Raw genomic sequence first — 17,202 nt, 5'->3', positions numbered from 1 at the left:
GACACCTCTCCAATACATTGTAATCTTTGAGAGGAGGAACAAGTCTACTTTTCTAATACTATATCCCTAGATCAAACAGTATCTGACACAGAAGGTGCTCAAATTTGTTGAATGAATGAATACCACAGATATGAAAAATACTTAGAAATATTAATATGTACAGCTTTCTACTAATAAATTTTAAATTAAGTGATTTTACAAAAAAAAATTACTGAAATTAATTCAGGAGGAGATGGCAAATCCATATAAACCAGTAACTATGAAGTCATTGAAAAAGTTACGAGAGGTACATTTTTAAGGTAAAGACATTATCTTTATTTGCAGATAGCATGATTGTTTAGAGAATAAACTGTAAGCCTATTAGATCTAACAAGATAATCTGGTAAAGTATCCTATTACATGATAAATATACAAAAATTATTAGCTTTCATATACATCATCAGTAAGCAGTTTAAAAATCTAATTTTAAAAATGCCTTATCTTGGGGCTTCCCTGGTGGCGCAGTGGTTGAGAGTCCGCCTGCCGATGCAGGGGACACGGGTTTGTGCCCGGGTCTGGGAAGATCCCACATGCCGCGGAGCGGCCGGGCCCGTGAGCCATGGCCGCTGAGCCTGCGCGTCCGGAGCCTGTGCTCTGCAACGGGAGCGGGGCCGCAACAGTGAGAGGGCCGGGTACCGCCAAAAAAAAAAAAAAAAAAAAAAGAGAAGCCACAGCAATGAGAAGCTCGGGCACCGCAACGAAGGGTAGGCCCTGCTCGCCGCCAACTAGAGAAAGCCTGAGTGCAGCAACGAAGATCCAACGCAGCCATAAATACATACATAAATTTATATATATATAAAAAGGAATGGATAAACAACAAGGTCCTACAGCACAGAGAACTATGCTAAATACCCGTGATAAACCATAATGGAAAAGAATACGAAAAAGAAGGTATGTATATGTATAACTGAGTCGCTTTGCAAATCAACCTTACTTCAATAAAATAAAAAAAAAGTTCAGTCACTAGTAATTAAAGAAATGTAAACTACTAGACATACTTCATTAAATTGACAGATAAAAATTATACAGTAAGGGTGAAGGAAAATAGTCATTCCTTAGAAAGTGCTGTTGGAGTATAAATTGATATGATCTGTAACTCTTCTGGAGATCAGTTTGGCAGTGGTATCAAAAGCCTTAGAAGTGTGTATGCCTTTTAATGTAAAATACCACTGGTGGAATCTACTCAAAGCATGTATAGAGATAAACAGAGATCTTGCAACAAGGCTGTTCATTACATCATTATTTATCATAGCCAAAAAAAAAAAAAAAGGAAATCTAAATGTTCAACAACAGAGTTATCTAAAACTATGGTATTTTTGTAAAAAGAAGTACTAGTAAGTCATTTCACTAGAAATCACATAGTGATTTCCCTGGCAGTCCAATGGTTAAGACTTCGCCTTCCAATGCAGGGGATGCGGGTTCAATCCCTGGTCGGGGATAAGATACCACATGCCTCATGGCCAAGAAAAACAAAACAAAAAAACAGAAGCAATATTATAACATTCAATAAAGACTTTAAAAAATGTTCCACATCAAATAAAATAAAAATAAAGTCACATAAATATATTTATTGATAAGCAAAGATTGATAGATATATTGTCCGAAAAAAGCAAGTTAACCTGTCAAAAAAGTTTTGTCTGCATATGTATGTGGGCCTGGAAAGAGAGACAACAGAGCTTCGGTAGCAATTGTCTTTGGAGAGGAAAGCAGATTAAATTGTTTTTCTATTGAACATACATTACCTTTGCTAATAAGGAAAAATAAAGAGAAACTTCATGTTTAAACACTACAGTAAAAATAGTAAAAAGTGGAAGCATAATACAGTTACTGAAAATTATAATTATGAAAACTTTGAGGAATGAGCCAAATGGAAAAGGAGTAAAAATGTTATTTATGCTTTGATTTTAACTGTCATATATGTATATTGAAAAAACAGAAGGAAACATAGTGAACATAATTTATTAAGATGGTAGGATTGTAGGCAATTTTTCCCCTTGGTAAATTGTGAAATATTTTTTTAAAATAAAAATTTGTAGCAGATTTTGAACCCAGTTTATTCAAGCTTCACAGTCATGAAAATGTAGAGACCAGTGGCAGTGCCAAGAGATGGATGGTAGGGGTGAGGGCTGAGCTTTAAGCCTTCAATAATCATCACCAGTTATCTCCTATGAGGTTTCAACAAAGCAAACTTATACACCAAGAAACTCAGCTTCAAGAGAAGTTCCCTTATGCAGAGATTCTGGACCCCAGTAATGGAGACAGTCCCCACATTAACACCACAGACCCTGAGTCTATTTTCCTATGTTATGCTTTTTTTTTTTTTTTCTTAAGATTTTTGTTTGGTTGTTTTTTGGGTTTTTTGTTTGTTTGTTTTAGTTTAAGGTTCACAGCAAAATTGATGGGAACAGAAATTTGCCATATACTCCCGGCCCCCACACATGTATAGCCTCCCCCATTATCAGCATCCCCCACCAGGGCGGTATATTTGTTACAGCTGAACCTACATTGACATGCCATTAGCACCAAAGTCCATAGTTTACATTATGGTTCACTCTTGGTGGTGTACATTCCATGGGTCTGTGTTATGCATTTGCAAAATCCACTTTAAATACATCGTCTAGGCTTGCTTTGACCCCTCTCTTATTCCTGGGTTTCAGAACCATGTGTGATCAGTACTGCATCTCCTTTGCTGATGTTGAGAAAGCACATATCAACATTCGAGATTTCATCCACCTCACACCAGTGCTAACAAGCTCCATTTTGAATCAAGTAACAGGGCGCAATCTTTTCTTCAAATGTGAACTCTTCCAGAAAACTGGATCTTTTAAGGTAACAATCTCTTTTGATAGTGTATCATGTTTCTTTTCAAGCCACTTTGATTCTCTTGACCACCCAGTGAGGTAGGTACAATTAGTATCTTTTTACAGCTAAAGAAAGTGTTGTAGAAATTTTCCTTTGCTCAAGTCCTGGTTACTTAGCATCATGGCATTGACAAGAGCCACTTTTACACAATCTCAAAATTCCGTATAATTAAGGTGATCACATATAATTTACTATCCAGACTAGGACATGTTTGAGAATGAAAAGGGGGAACTTCTAACGATTAAGCCAAGACCACAGTCATCAACCTGGACACGTGTGATCACCCTGTATATAGCCAAGTTTAAGCATTCACTTTGTCAACTTACTATTTGTTTATACCTTATTATGAATATAAACGATCTAACCCTAGCTCAACCCTCATATAACAGGACCTTTTTCTACAAAATACGTCAGTGCCTCTCCTATGCATACAGATAGATTTCTGTGCTGATTTGTTACCTGAATTCTCTGACCGTTAGTTGAACTTTAAGATCCATTCAGGTAAAAATCTGAAAAGCTGCATTTTGCACTGTGCCTAACAGGTATTGTTAGTACCCATTAAGTGGTAGCTTTAGGATTTCAGGAATTTACCTTTTTCCATACCCATTAACTGAGAACCTTTATTTTAAACAAACAAAAACTTCTCCATTCTCTTTTGCCCTTTGCTTCTGCCATCGTTTATTTTTCATTCATCATGCATCAAGCACTTATTTTCACCGACTATACTAGGTATATGTACACTAGGCCTTGCCCCATATCCATACTTGCAGGGGAAGACGAAATGGGTTGATGACAAGTGTCTTAAACGAGTTACAAACAAGGGCCATGGAAACGAATGAAGTACCTAATTTTGCCTGGGAGAACAAGGAGGTTGAACCAGGTGTTGTTTGATCCAAGTTGTATAGGATGAGTACTTTTAGCCAGATCAGGGAGTGGGGGAAAAGAACTACAGGTAGAGGTGTCAGCATGCCAAGAGGTACAGAGTTGTGAGCTAACCTGGTAGGATGGAAACTAGAGGCAATTTAGGATGGCTACAACGGTAGAGGTAGATATGTTTAGAAAGGCTGCAGCTTGTAAGGGATTTGTACTTTTCTTACAAAAATAGGCAATCAATGAAAAAGGTAACGTTTTTTAAAAGCTCACTTTCCTAATCTAGTGGAACTATTAGATGAGAATAATCCTTGAGGCAGGATCAGCTGAGATTTGGTGATACCAAGTTGAGAAATGAGGCCTCACCAAGGTAGTGGCCAAGATGAACATGAGATATTTAGGAGATAGACTCAATAAGATTTAGTCATGGAGTGGATGTGCAGTGTTGGAAGAGAAAAATGTAAAAAAGCTCCTTGGTTTTTTGAAAAGAATTTTTAATCAAATATATTAATTCACCATTCCTCTTTTCCAGATTCGTGGTGCCCTTAATGCAATCAGAGGCTTGATTTCTGCCACTTCAGAAGAGAAGCCCAAAGCTGTTGTTACTCACAGCAGTGGAAACCATGGCCAGGCTCTCTCCTATGCTGCCAAATTGCAAGGTACTTGATTAATTTCCCAGGGTACTGGGTAGGCTCATCAGAGAGGACTGGAAAAGCAGCCTTAACTTTCAGTGAGGTTGGTGATAGCTGAGGGAATAAATTTCCAAGTCCCTGATTACAAGCAAACTGAACATAAATTTCTATCCTAAATTCTGATTTGTACTAACCAAACACGCTTTTCCCTCCCAGGGATTCCTGCTTATATTGTAGTGCCCGAAACAGCTCCCAACTGTAAAAAATTGGCGATACAAGGCTATGGAGCCTCTATAGTATACAGTGAACAAAGCGACGAGGTAAGGAAGAGAGCAATGTTCAGTACCACCTTCACAGCTTTCATAGTAGAGTGAAACTTCTCTTCCTACCTTACTGGCTGCAGCTTCTGTCTCCTTTGTTGTTTCTCTAAGTGTTGGCACGCACGACCTTTTCTCTACCTACACTCACTCAGATGATCTCATTAGTCTCATAGTTTAAAATATCACCTACACTCTAACTCCAGCCCTGAACTTTGCTCTTAACCAGACTTGTACATTCCCACTTGGGTGCCTTAATAGGCATCTCAACCTTACTGTCTAAAACCAAACTCCTCATCTTGATACTGTTCCACCTCCAGTCTTCCCCATCTCAGTAAATGGCAACTTTTATCCTTCATTATCCTCAAAACATGGAGTTATCTTTGATAACTCTGATACCCCACATCCAAATCTTAGTCCTTTCAAAATATTTCCGTAATCCAACTTTTTTTTTTTTAATTAATTATTTTTGGCTGAGTCGGGTCTTTGTTGCTGCGCGCGGGCTTTCTCTAGTTGCAGTGAGTGGGGGCTACTCTTTGTTGCGGTGCGCGGGCTTCTCATTGCAGAGCACGGACTCTAGGCGCGTGGGCTTCAGTAGTTGTGGCTCACAGTCTCCAGAGAGCAGGCTCAGTAGCTGTGGTGCACTGGCTTAGTTGCTCTGCAGCATGTGGGATCTTCCTGGACCAGGGCTCGAACCCGTGTCCCCTGCATTGGCAGGTGGATCCTTAACCACTGCGCCACCAGAAAAGCCCAATTCAACTACTTCTAACAGCCTCTACCTTCACCACCCTGATTCAAACCAATGTCAGTCCTCACCTAGATTCAGTAGCCTCCTAATTGGTCCTCTGCTTCCACCCTTGCCCCACGAGTCTTGTTTCCAAAAGAGCAACCAGAGCTATCCATTTGGTAAGTCAGAATGTGTCTGTCAGCCCAAAATCCTCCAGTGGTTCCCCATCTCATACACAGTGGAAACCAAAGTTCTTGCAATCATCTATGGCCCAGATGAACTGGCCCATTTCTATTTTTCTGACTTCATCTCCCACTATTACTCTCCTCCAAACACTCCACACAAACCACACTTAGTTTCTCCGAAAGCCAAGCACTGCTCTCTGTAGTCTTTGTACTTCCTGTTACTCTTTCCTTGGAATGTTCTGGAGGTACACAGGACTTGTTCAAATCTATTAAAATGTCACTTTACCAGTGGCCCTTCCCGAGCACCCTATATAAAATAAATTCATTTTTCTCTAAAGCATTTAGACATACCATATATTTACTTATATCCCACCCCTCCTCACCATATTAGAACATAACTCCACTGAGTGCAGGGACTGTTTTGTTCGGTTATATCCCCAGTGCCAAAACAAATTCTGAAAAAAGTAGATGGCAAATAAAGTGTTAAATGACTGAATCTAACGTGTTGGGAACTCTATTAAATACAAATAAAGTAAGCTAAATTAATGTACTCTTTCAGTCCAGAGAAAATGTTACAAAAAGAATTGTGGAAGAAACAGAAGGCATCATGGTACATCCCAACCAGGAGCCTGCAGTGATAGCTGGGCAAGGGACAATTGCCATGGAAGTCCTAAACCAGGTAAAAGCTTAGTTAGTTCTTGTTTAGCCACTTACTGGTAATGCTGTTTGGCCGTAGAACCAATTATTTTATATGTACATATAAAATGGTTATTAATAGACCTATTTATACTTTATATTCTTTTCATTAAAGGTTCCCTTGGTAGATGCACTGGTGGTACCTGTAGGAGGAGGAGGAATGGTTGCTGGAATAGCAATTACAGTTAAGGTAAGAAAACAGCTTCTGAAGGACTCCCTACTTCAGGCATAGAAGAGTTTATTTTACATCATAGTACATTGTGAATACTTGCTCAACATTCCCCCAAATTGCCACTCCTTCTCATCATCCCTTGGCACTTGAGACAGAAGGCCCTTCTCTTCATCACTACCCTTTTTTCTTTTTTTGGCCGCACGGCGTGCAGAATCCTAGTTCCCAGTGACTGAACCTGTGCCCCCTGCAGTGGAAACGCGGAGTCTTAGCCACTGGACCGCCAGGGAAGTCCCTCACTACCCTTTTCTTAATGAAAACTTTACAGCACAAAAGCCATTACAATGAGTGGCACCCTCACAGTCCTCTGAGTTCCATCTTACCAACCTACTATCCAAGTCAGTGGCTACTCTTTTCCCAAGTTACCAGCAGAACCAGCTGTGATCTAGGCAACCGAGGCCAGAGTGGAAAACAATTTCAAGTGCTTAAAGGCCTTATTTCCATTATATCGATTAAAAGAAAGCCTCTTGGGCAGAAATATGTTAACTGTACTAACCATTTCACTGCAAGCATGCAGGCCAAACGCTGTGGCTGGTTGTAAGCTATCTAATGTTCCTCTTCCTAGGCTCTGAGACCTAGTGTCAAGGTATATGCTGCTGAACCCTTGAATGCAGATGACTGCTACCAGTCCAAACTGAAAGGGGAACTGACCCCCAATCCCTATCCTCCAGAAACCATAGCAGATGGTGTCAGATCCAGCATTGGCTTAAACACCTGGCCTATTATAAGGGACCTCGTGGATGACGTCTTCACTGTCACAGAGGATGAAATTAAGGTGAGGCCCCAAGAGGGAAGGAGATAACAAAAGAATGGAGCAACTTCTTAGGCAAAAAACCCTCCTGTTGTAAGTAGCAACGCACCCACTAGGGACTCAACTAGGTGATTTCATGACACATAGGAGGGTGCCCTAGATGTATTAAGACCGTAGAAGCAGAGTTGGAATGAAAAAAGCCCTGCTCTTCATTGGCAAGCACAAACATATAGCAATAGGAAAATTCAGATGAGGCATATTATATCCCCATTTGGCCTTTAATTATAAAGGCCAACCAACTAGGCTCTTTCCCCTTTTCCCATTTCACTAATTCTTACTCCTTTCTATACCAACAGTATGCAACCCAGCTGGTGTGGGAGAGGATGAAATTGCTTATTGAACCTACAGCTGGTGTTGGAGTGGCCGCTGTGCTGTCTCAGCATTTTCAAACAGTTTCCGCAGAAGTAAAGAACATTTGTATTGTGCTCAGTGGTGGAAATGTAGACTTAACTTCCCTAACTTGGGTGAAGCAGGCTGAAAAGCCAGCTCTTTAGAAATCTGTTTCTGTTTAATATGTGCAAAAGGAAGAAAAGGGATTCAGTGTCTAGACACTTGGAAATTTTGTCTCCTGGTCATTGTCAACTTCCTATCTTCCCCTCTTAAAGAGCTTTCAAAATCCTAATGGAGAATGTATATTTCAGTAAGTTTTAATAGTTTTTTGGACTAACTTGCAGTAGAAAAACATCCATACTTAACTGAGATACCTTGTCAAGGCCAAGAAAAGTCTTCTGCTAAAAGGAGCAGCAGACCTTAAGTAGGCTTAAGTAGAAAACATAAACTGCCCAGTCACAACCTACAGGCTCCCAACCCTAGAGTGCTAACTAGTAGCAATGAGACAGAATCCCACTGAATCCATTATTCCATGTCCATTTCAGGCACTGTTGAAGAAATCTCACTTTTCACCCAAGGTACTGGTTCTGGTACATATGGATCGTAAGTCCATTTGGGGAAAACTCTTTTATAGAGGTTCATCAGTACTGTGTCCTGAGATTTTAGCTTCCCATCAAAACTGCACTTCATGTGGCCGTGAGTACCTACAAAGAAAACAGCACGAGTTGGTCAAATTCAATAGGAAATTGTAAAGCAGTGGTCTAACCCAACAGTCATTTAGTAGCACTGGGGAAATCTAGACAAGATCCCAAATCCCACATTCTCTCACCTAAAGGCTCCTTGATGTGTCCCCTACGGCCCCACTTTGTTCTCAGTTCCACCGGTTTAAACCACAGCACATCCTCTTAGAATCAAACACACAGAAGACCAAGATGAAACATTTATCCATAATATACAAATCCAACCTTCATCCCACAAAGGCAATTGGATCCCATCTGTCGCACCTACCTCTGTTGAAGAACATGTAACGCACCACTGCCATCTTAGTAAAAATTTTGAAAGGATGACCACTCAGAACAACTCTCTTGATGACCATTCTGTCTGGATCCACTGACAATAGATAGCCTGTGGCAATGAGGCTGTGCATTCCTAAGGGGCAAAAGCAGGGCAGCAGGAGTCCATAGGTCAAAGCCTTCATTTATTGTCCAGTCTATTTAAAGACCTATGCGAGACCTTAGGGAAACAAAATAGGGATGTACTATGCTGCCCCTCCTGGGTTCATGGCAAAGATCACTAAGTGATATTCCTGCTGAGCCTATCCTCAGAACCTACCCTAAATACAGCACTCTGAGCAGCCTCTACCAATTAGCTATGGTTTGCAAGCAAGATAAAACCCCATTCGTCATCCTTGCCTCAGACCCAATATGAGGCTGAGATTGGGATATTTTGAAAATCATCATTACCTTTTTTGTGCCATTTGGCCCCCAAATTTAAATACAGAAAGCAGTTAATCTTATTAAGAACCCACGGGCCTATTCACCTCTGTGAACTCAACTTACCATTGCTGTTCTGTTTGAAAAGCAGCACAGATGCAGGAGGAAAAGTGATAGGGGCATATACTGTCACCACCAGAGCCAAGTCAGCAGTCAGGAATCTCTGAAATTTATGTTTATCCGCTGCCATAAAGGTTAAAAAAATAAAAACCAAAAAATATTTTGAGAAACAATAGGTAATCCAGGGGCCTGTGAAAAGCGGTATTACTGCAACTCTTAAACCTAAGGCAACTAGTGTTTCTTTATCCCACTAATTCTCCAAACATTTTCTGGCCTCGATACAACTGAAAGATACAACCCAATCCTATCAGTGATTTTTCAACTGGAGGCAGAATCTTGGAGCTTAAACTATATTTTGGAGTTGGAAAAAGTTCTCCAGGTGATTCTGATACACATCACCCCTACCTCATTTGAGAACCAGTGCTTTACAGAAAAACACTTCACTAATTCAACAGCTCTTAGTCTTGAGCAAGGATTGGCAAACATTTTCTGTAAACGGGCAGATAGTAAATATTTTAGGCTTTGTGGCCATATGGTCTCTCTTCCAACTACTCAACTCTCACTGTAGCACAAAAACAGCCACAGACATTTTTAAAAAATTAAACAAGAAAGCACAACTGTGTTCCAACAAAACTTTACTTAACAAAACAAGCAGTGGGACAGATTTGGCCAAGGGCCAAACTTTACTAATCTCTTCTTGGGGACTATCTAGATCTTGTCTTTACCTTCAACAGAAACCCTTTTTAATACAGTATTAACCCTTTTTAATAGTGAATGTTATAGGGAAACAGAATATTTGAAGGGAAGGAGAAATTACTCCTTCATTTAGACAGCACGGCTGGTGAGAGAAGCATTACCCAGAGCATCCGTTAATGCTGCCTTTATCACCTTCCTCCGGCCACTGCTGAGAGTGGAGAGTGTAGGTAGCGTTCAGAAGCCCCCAAGTTAACGCAAACATCTTCCCACTCCTAATACGTAAGAGCACAATCATTTTTTGTCATAAAAGTATTCCTGGTCACCACTCTCTAAATTCTCATGCAGTCTCAACATCTCAGAAGCCACACACTCTGCTTTATCCAACTGAGGGCACCCCTAGCCTTCACCCACACGGCCACTGGCACAACGGATGCCAAGGGTTCCATGACACATCATCTCTAGGAAGCAGCCAACTCCTATCCAAAACCTCCTCTGCAGCAAATACTCATGGCAGAGAAGCCTCAGCACCACACAGAGGTTGCATCACTGGGATGCTTCAGACAGGTTCAGACACTTTGAATGGAAACATCATTGGCTCCTACACCAGAGTACTGAAAATACCTCTAACCCAGAGACTGAGAGTTTGAAATGGTGTATTCTGCATCTCTCCCCAAATCTCAGTCCCTAAAAGACAGTAAGATGGACAAGAACCCAGAAGCTTCCCTACTGCTTACCTGCAGTGTGCTGAGAGAATAAAGGTGAGGCTCGGAAGCGCCTGAATCCACAGTGGAAGATCAGCTCCTCTTTAGCTTTCACAGGTTCAGTGTTGCCAGCGTGCCGGCTCACCACCATATTAAGAACTGACATCTGGGGACCAAATAGGAAAACAGAACTTCATATCAGGAATAGAATAGCCTAACCTGCAAGAGGGCAAACCAAACCAGCAGATTAGATTCACTCTAAGAATTGACAGTACTAATTTATGGTGGAGTGTAGATGAAGAGACACAAATTCACCTTTTACCTTCACCAACAACTGGCATTCAAATCGAAAATATGCTGGTTTTCAGAGCTTTCATGTCCCTGCTACACTAGGTGACCTCCCCATGTCTAACATCCAAGAGCTCAACATCTGCCACCAAATCGGTGCCTACAAGCCACTCACTCATCACACACCTCTAAACCACACTCATTCAAGACCCTTCTTGCCTCAACCCTGACTCACAGTGACCAAAAGGCCAGAGCTCTCACATATACCCCAACCTACATGACTGCTGGCCATCAAGAGAAAAAAGATCTATACCTTGGCAGTAGCCCTGTTTATTTTCATGGATGCCAACCCTTTGTTAAAGTGTGACCTGACAAACGTACTTATCTCAGAGAAGTCTCAGAACCACACAGAGTTCACGTCACTGAGATGTATCAGACAGGTTCAGACATGCTGGGTAAAACCACCATCGACTTCTCTGTCCTCCTCTCTGACCTCTAATCATAAGGGCAGACTTTTGCATCCCAATGAGCAAAATGTCAGTCACATAAAACTTCAGACTGCCAGACAAAACTGGTTGGAAAGTGTCATAACTCCCATTTCCCACAAGATGCTAACTCACCTTCTGTTCATGAGGTAGTAAAGAAAATGCAATCAAGGGTGCACCTCGCTTGAAGTGCTCAACCACTGAGACAGGGACTTCAGAGACATGAAGTGTGACATACCAGCCAACCTGCCAGAAGAAAGCAGAAAACAATCATGCAATTACCCTTAAGGTCTCAATAATGATGAAGCATTTATCCAAACATGTTAAAAAGTCTCTCAGACTACCATAAAGCCAATCCTCAGCCTTCAAGACAGCCCTTCACAGATGCCTCAACTACCTAGATTAAGCTTTTTCAGCTAATATGTCTGATACCTCTTTGTTCCCAATATCACTCTTACCAATGACTCAGTAGCTCCTCTAATTCAGCTGTAGGCAGCACAAAACTAATTAAGGTACTCATGCCAACAGAAGGAGTAGAGGGGGCACCTTGGCAAACAAAAACAAATTATAGGGATGCACAAAGGAAGGCAGATACCTCAGCTCCTTCAGCCTCTTTTTCTTCAATCTCTTTAAAGATGCGTCTCCTAGTATTAATAAAGTTCTGAAACTGAAAGATCCGAGCATAATCTTGAGGGAGGTTTTCCTTAGGATCCCATGGAGATGTCCGGAAGCTCTTGAGGCCTCTGTATTTCTGAAATCTAGAATAGAGGATATTTTAAATAAATCAATAGTGAAACTTATATGGTGCTACTTAACCGTTTCACTCAACTCACTTCTAAAATGGCTAAGGCTTAAAAAGAAGAAAAAAACAAGAAAAAAAGAAGAACAATTTTTTTTTTAATTTTTGAAAAATAAATAGGTAAATAAATAAAATGCCTAAGGCTTTAGCTTAAAAGAATTCACTATTTCTCAAAATAACCTAACAGCTTAAATCAGAACCACACTCCAAAACAGCCTGAAACAAGTATTTCAGCACCATACCCCAGCTTCTTAGAAGTATTTACAGCGGCCCCCTGGTGCATATCAGGGAGTGGCTCTTTAACCTGACTAGCAAGATCCTCGATAAAAGCCTTATCTCTCTAATATCCAGCATAAACTCTCTGGACTCACCTTTAGAGCAAACAGGATCATCTACATCTTCATTCTTTTATTCTCACTGTTCTACCCAAACTTCCCCAAATCTCCAAATGTTATATACTTTGAGTCTTAGCTCCAAAGGAAGCATTAATCACAGCATTTCATTCAGTAATGTACTGTAACATTATTAGTCTGTACTACACAGTCTAGAATATGAACATTGTTTCCCGTATGTCTGTCTTACCTTCCCATATAGTATTAGCCCTTCAGGAGCAAGAACAATGTATTTTTCTTCTTTTACATCACACTGACATAGTTCTGAGCCACGTTAAGTTTAAAATAAAAACATACTGATTGATCTTAGACTTGTTGACTAACCGAATTCTAGCAGCCACGTCACGGGGGGTATCTACTTCATCTGGAAACATCTCTTCCAGTCTTTCTTGTTTATGTTTCTCCAGCATTTTTCCCTCAGCCTCTTCATCCACTTTCTCATCATACAGATCATCATGCACGGACTCTCCTATAGTCATAGTTTCACATTCCTCCTCTTCTTCCTTTTCACTACCCTCATCCTGTAGAACGAAGGATTACAATTTCAGAGGAAACTCATATCTCTACCTTAAAGGCCATCGAGCTAAAATAATTCTACTAGATACCTAGTCCAAACCAGTATCAATTCTAATAGAGACTAAGTTATAAAACAAAGTCTCATTCCCGGCAACAAAGTCATTCCTAAGAAACTGACCACACATACCCCTTAAGGTCAGGAATGCACCTTGCCTTGCATTTGGGGCTGTATACAGAAGTTGCCCAAGGGCCCATTTCCTTACCTGAGATTCCTCTTCCATAAAATCCTCACGTTCTATATCATCATACTCATCTCCTTCCCCACCACTTTCGCCATCCTCATCCAAAATCCATTCAGCTTGATAACTGGATGTTCCTTTGGGAACCTTCTTTACTACCTTGGAAGTTTCCTTCAATAAGTCTGTAAAAGCCCAAATGAGTTAAGTAAATTATATACCTCCTTCCCTCCCCTATTACTTTGGGCATTCTCACATAGGCAAGATATTACATATTGCTACCAATACCAGGAACTCTGGCAGGCACTATAAATAGAACAGACTACTTCCCAATTTAATTCAGCTGCCTCAGAACTAGCAATACTTAACACAGCTAAATAAGTCCTATAATAAATCAGAAGTTGTTTATCTGTTCATTAGGAAACAATAACGTAAGTAATTTTGAGAAACGAAGTAAAGCTGTGTCCAGTGTTTGCTTAGTGAAAACACATAGCCTTTGGAGGTAAGAGAAGACTTCCAAATACTTCCTCATCCTACTCTACCTTATAAGGTCCTCACTGAGCAGCTAGACAAAACCCACAACTCTAGGCCAGAATTTCAAGTTTGCCAATACCAACCATTTGCTTCACTCAGCTCCTCCTCCGTGGGCCAGGTCTGTTCCCCCTCCATTGGATCTGGGATAACCTCTGTTTGCAAAGATTCTTGTCTCTCAGGGTCTGCCTTCATTAGGACCTTCAGGTCTTCCTCCATATCAACTACAGCATCTGTAGCACAAATCTGAAAACCCAAACAGTTGATGGTCAATTAAATATTAGCCAAAAATCGACTAAATCTAACATAATAACCAGAAAGATCTAGAAATAACAGTCCTCAAATAGAATAGAAAGTGAAAACTTGTCAGAATTTTTCAAATGGTTCTATTTCCTACCATTCTAGGTCTTTACCTCTGCTTGGCTCTTGAGACCTTGCATAATCTGGTCTCATGCCTACCTTTTTATTACATACCTTACTCCCATCAAGCTGTTATCTTCAGAGTTCAAAGAAACCCTCTGATCCATCACTTTGCCTAGGTTCATGTTGTCTTTATTTGCTAGGATATTCTTCCATCTCTTTTCAACTCATAAATCACGTTCATCCTTCTCAACACCTGGCTCAAGTCTGATCTCTTCTGTGAAGCTTGCCAGTCTTCTTTCTCAACTTCCACTGCAGGTGTGCACCTCAACCACGCTTTCTCAATCTTTATTTCACAGGTCTTTGCCATTTTTTTCTGACCTAATTAAGTTGTCTAAGGAAAGAGACTACAACCTGTGTGCCTTCTATAAATCCAGAGCCAATTGCTATGCAAGGCATCTACAAAGTACTGGATAAGTATATGATATAGCAACTTATTTGTAGTTGACTACTGCCCTTTTTCGAACTAGCCGTTACCTCCAGGGACTAGGATAGTTGTTCAAGCGTGCAGACAGACCACCCTCTCTGTAGTTCCCATCCTCTGCCAGCTTACACGTGAATCTACAATACATAGTTTTTAAGAACACCAATCTTACCTCCATTGCCATGCCTGGGTCCTTTGGGGATTTGATCACTCTAGGATTTAAAGGGAAAGGGTCCATAGGGGCATCTATCTGTTTCATCTGGAAATCACCATGTCCAACGATATGCAGCAAGTTATTTACATTCAGAGCCTGCCCACGAACATAGCCTGAGATCTTCAAGGTGCCCAACAAGTTATTCTCTTCACTAGGCACAAAGTCAACAGCATGAGCAAATAGGTAGGCGTGCCGATCTCGAAAGGCAAGATGCCGTTGCTTTTGGTTAGCCAACTGCCTGAGCAGCATCCCTGCCTCCTGTTGAGTGTCTAACAGGAGGAGTTTGTCATCAGGAAAGCGCTTCTCCACTGCTTTACTTAGCTTCTTCCTGACATCTGTTTGTTTCTTCAGTGGGAGGCCCGAAACTCCCTGGACAGCTAATGCTGTGAACAAAAGAGAAAGGGTATCATGACTTGTTGCCTCACTATATGAAAATCCCCCCTGTGGCTCACAAACAAGCTAACAGTTCAGTTGTGAGTCCAGAGATCACTGGGAAACCCAACACTCCGCTACCCTAAAGAAATTTCACAATAAAACCAAACTTCACATTCTTCTTCTTTCTCTGGGCAATGGGCAGTCCAGAAATAAAAAGACATCTTGGTAGGTAACTTGTAAACAATGGACCAAGTTAAGGCCATACATGTACAACCCTCCAATAGTATCAAGCGTCAGACACAGTGTCTGGCAAATTGTAAGTGCACTATACATGCTAATTCACTTCCTTCCTTGGCCTCCAATACTCCCAACTCACTTACTATAGGTGGGAAGGCCCTGAGCAAAGAGGCAGGAAAGGCAGTAATCCCCAGTGCTATCCCAGCCTTCTAGTGGATCAAGGAGGAACAGGATGTTATCAGCCACTTTAGCCATGTCTAACACAGTGTGCAGATCCCCTGGAAACAGAAGACAAAGTCAGTAGGAAGAGGTGGTTGACATCAGCACATTATACTAAAAAAAATATTACCACTAATACGCAAAACATAGTGATAGAAAATATTGTTGTATGCTCTAACCTGGCCTTGCAGATGTAAAAAACCACCGATGTTTCAAGCGGGGGCATAACAGCATAAAGCTATGGGTGCTTCCCCATTCATTCAAGTGCACTGTTCCAGTGTCCCTATCCTGAAGCAGTCGAAAGGCCTCTGGCAGGGAAATCCTGTTGTGCAGGGGAACCACCAGTACCTGATGAGGAGGGCCATCCTTGCTGCCGAGCTGTCTCTTTTCTGCCAAAACCTGAGGAAAGAAAGGATCAGAGAACATCTCAATGTTTCAGTACTTTGTTTCAGTACTGCATTTCCACCAGTACAGATGCCCACCCCGACCCTCCAACCAGCATCTCTCTTGTAAAAGGTGTCATGTATGCCAAGGAGGTGGGCAGGAGCTAGGAACAAAGCAAAGAATGCTCTAGCATGAGTCTGGGCCAGCACGCCTGACACGTGCTCTAGGGTTACTCTCCATCCCTGGCCCCTTCCCAGGGTCACATTTTCTAGTTCGAGGCATTACCCGCCTAGAACGGTTGTGAAGCCACACCATTCCCCAATCCCGCGTCCTCTCACCGCCTCCTTCTTCTGCTTTCGGAGCTGGCTGGCACGATGCCTCTGGTCCACTTTGCTGAGATCTTTTCTCACCTTCTTGCTTAGGGTTTTCAGTGCTAGACGGCCTGTAGGGAGACCAGAAAAGGCTCTTGCGCAGGGCACTAGCAGGTCAAGAAAGGAGAGCCCTCTCTGCTCTCCTCAGAGCCTTTGCGGGGGGTCCAAGCCGGAGTAGGTAGGAGCTCATTCTGGGCATGAAGAAAAGCAGTTAATATCGACTAAACATCCCTTATTCCTCCAACCCTACCTTCTTACCCTTGCCGTCCCGCTGCGCGGATCCCCGACCCCGATGCCGCCCGCCTTTATGAGGTTTATTCTGCTGCTTAAGCGGGCCAGAGCGATGAGCCGCCATGCTGCCGCTCACGTGTACCAATTCGGCACTACTTCCGGGCCGAACCGAGCGCTTCCGGTCCCCGCCTTGGGGGCGTGTCCTCGCCCGGGGGGCAAGGCTCCTCGTGTCCTCCCGCGAGGGTTATTTCCACCCGCTTCTGAGGGCACGGCGTCCGAGTTTCCACAAAACCTGCTCGTAAACTTTCACCAGGCGGTGGTCCGCTGTTGCGGGCTTTAAAACGCTGGATGTAGACTCGAGGTTTGGGCTTTCAGTCTCGGAGAGCTGTTTTGCTCCCTTGTATTTTTATTTTTTGCGCTATCAGGTTGCAT

The 17,202-nt window shown here is 41.9% G+C and overlaps 2 protein-coding genes and 2 non-coding genes across 5 annotated transcripts; 1 reads left to right on the top strand and 3 right to left on the bottom strand.

Moving 5' to 3' along the window:
- Positions 1–956: 956 nt before the first annotated feature.
- On the top strand, positions 957–7,862 carry SRR (serine racemase). The gene is made up of 7 exons (XM_030763277.2): positions 957–2,868; positions 4,304–4,430; positions 4,620–4,723; positions 6,192–6,311; positions 6,444–6,518; positions 7,123–7,332; positions 7,665–7,862. Exons 1-7 carry the CDS (start codon positions 2,611–2,613, stop codon positions 7,860–7,862), a joined length of 1,092 nt encoding a protein of 363 aa, XP_030619137.1. The 5' UTR covers positions 957–2,610.
- On the bottom strand, positions 6,550–16,974 carry TSR1 (TSR1 ribosome maturation factor). 2 transcript variants are annotated; one of them, XM_022595872.3, is made up of 15 exons: positions 16,798–16,968; positions 16,507–16,610; positions 15,964–16,183; positions 15,709–15,843; positions 14,912–15,336; positions 13,982–14,141; positions 13,392–13,549; positions 12,937–13,133; positions 12,017–12,179; positions 11,557–11,667; positions 10,682–10,814; positions 9,258–9,374; positions 8,707–8,847; positions 8,528–8,602; positions 6,550–8,402 (listed from the first exon to the last, which is right to left on the bottom strand). In XM_022595872.3, exons 1-15 carry the CDS (start codon positions 16,892–16,894, stop codon positions 8,224–8,226), a joined length of 2,415 nt encoding a protein of 804 aa, XP_022451580.1. In that variant the 5' UTR covers positions 16,895–16,968; the 3' UTR covers positions 6,550–8,223. The 2 variants fall into 2 exon arrangements, with proteins under 2 accessions (XP_022451580.1, XP_089756764.1); XM_089900638.1 differs by lacking the exons at positions 6,550–8,402; positions 8,528–8,602 and having other exon boundaries at positions 8,826–8,931; positions 16,798–16,974.
- Positions 10,456–10,550, bottom strand: LOC115803630 (small nucleolar RNA SNORD91 family). The gene has a single exon (XR_004024386.1). It is a non-coding gene; the product is annotated as a small nucleolar RNA SNORD91 family (small nucleolar RNA).
- Positions 11,321–11,415, bottom strand: LOC115803631 (small nucleolar RNA SNORD91 family). Its single transcript, XR_004024387.1, has one exon. It is a non-coding gene; the product is annotated as a small nucleolar RNA SNORD91 family (small nucleolar RNA).
- Positions 16,975–17,202: the final 228 nt, after the last annotated feature.

Source organism: Delphinapterus leucas, chromosome 19 (assembly GCF_059928025.1).
Source record: "Delphinapterus leucas isolate spDelLeu-1000000601 "Yukka" chromosome 19, BTC_Dleu_Yukka2, whole genome shotgun sequence".
Taxonomy (NCBI): Eukaryota; Metazoa; Chordata; class Mammalia; order Artiodactyla; family Monodontidae; genus Delphinapterus; species Delphinapterus leucas.
Note: the sequence above shows the minus strand (reverse complement) of the source record. Positions and strands in the feature narration are given on the sequence as shown.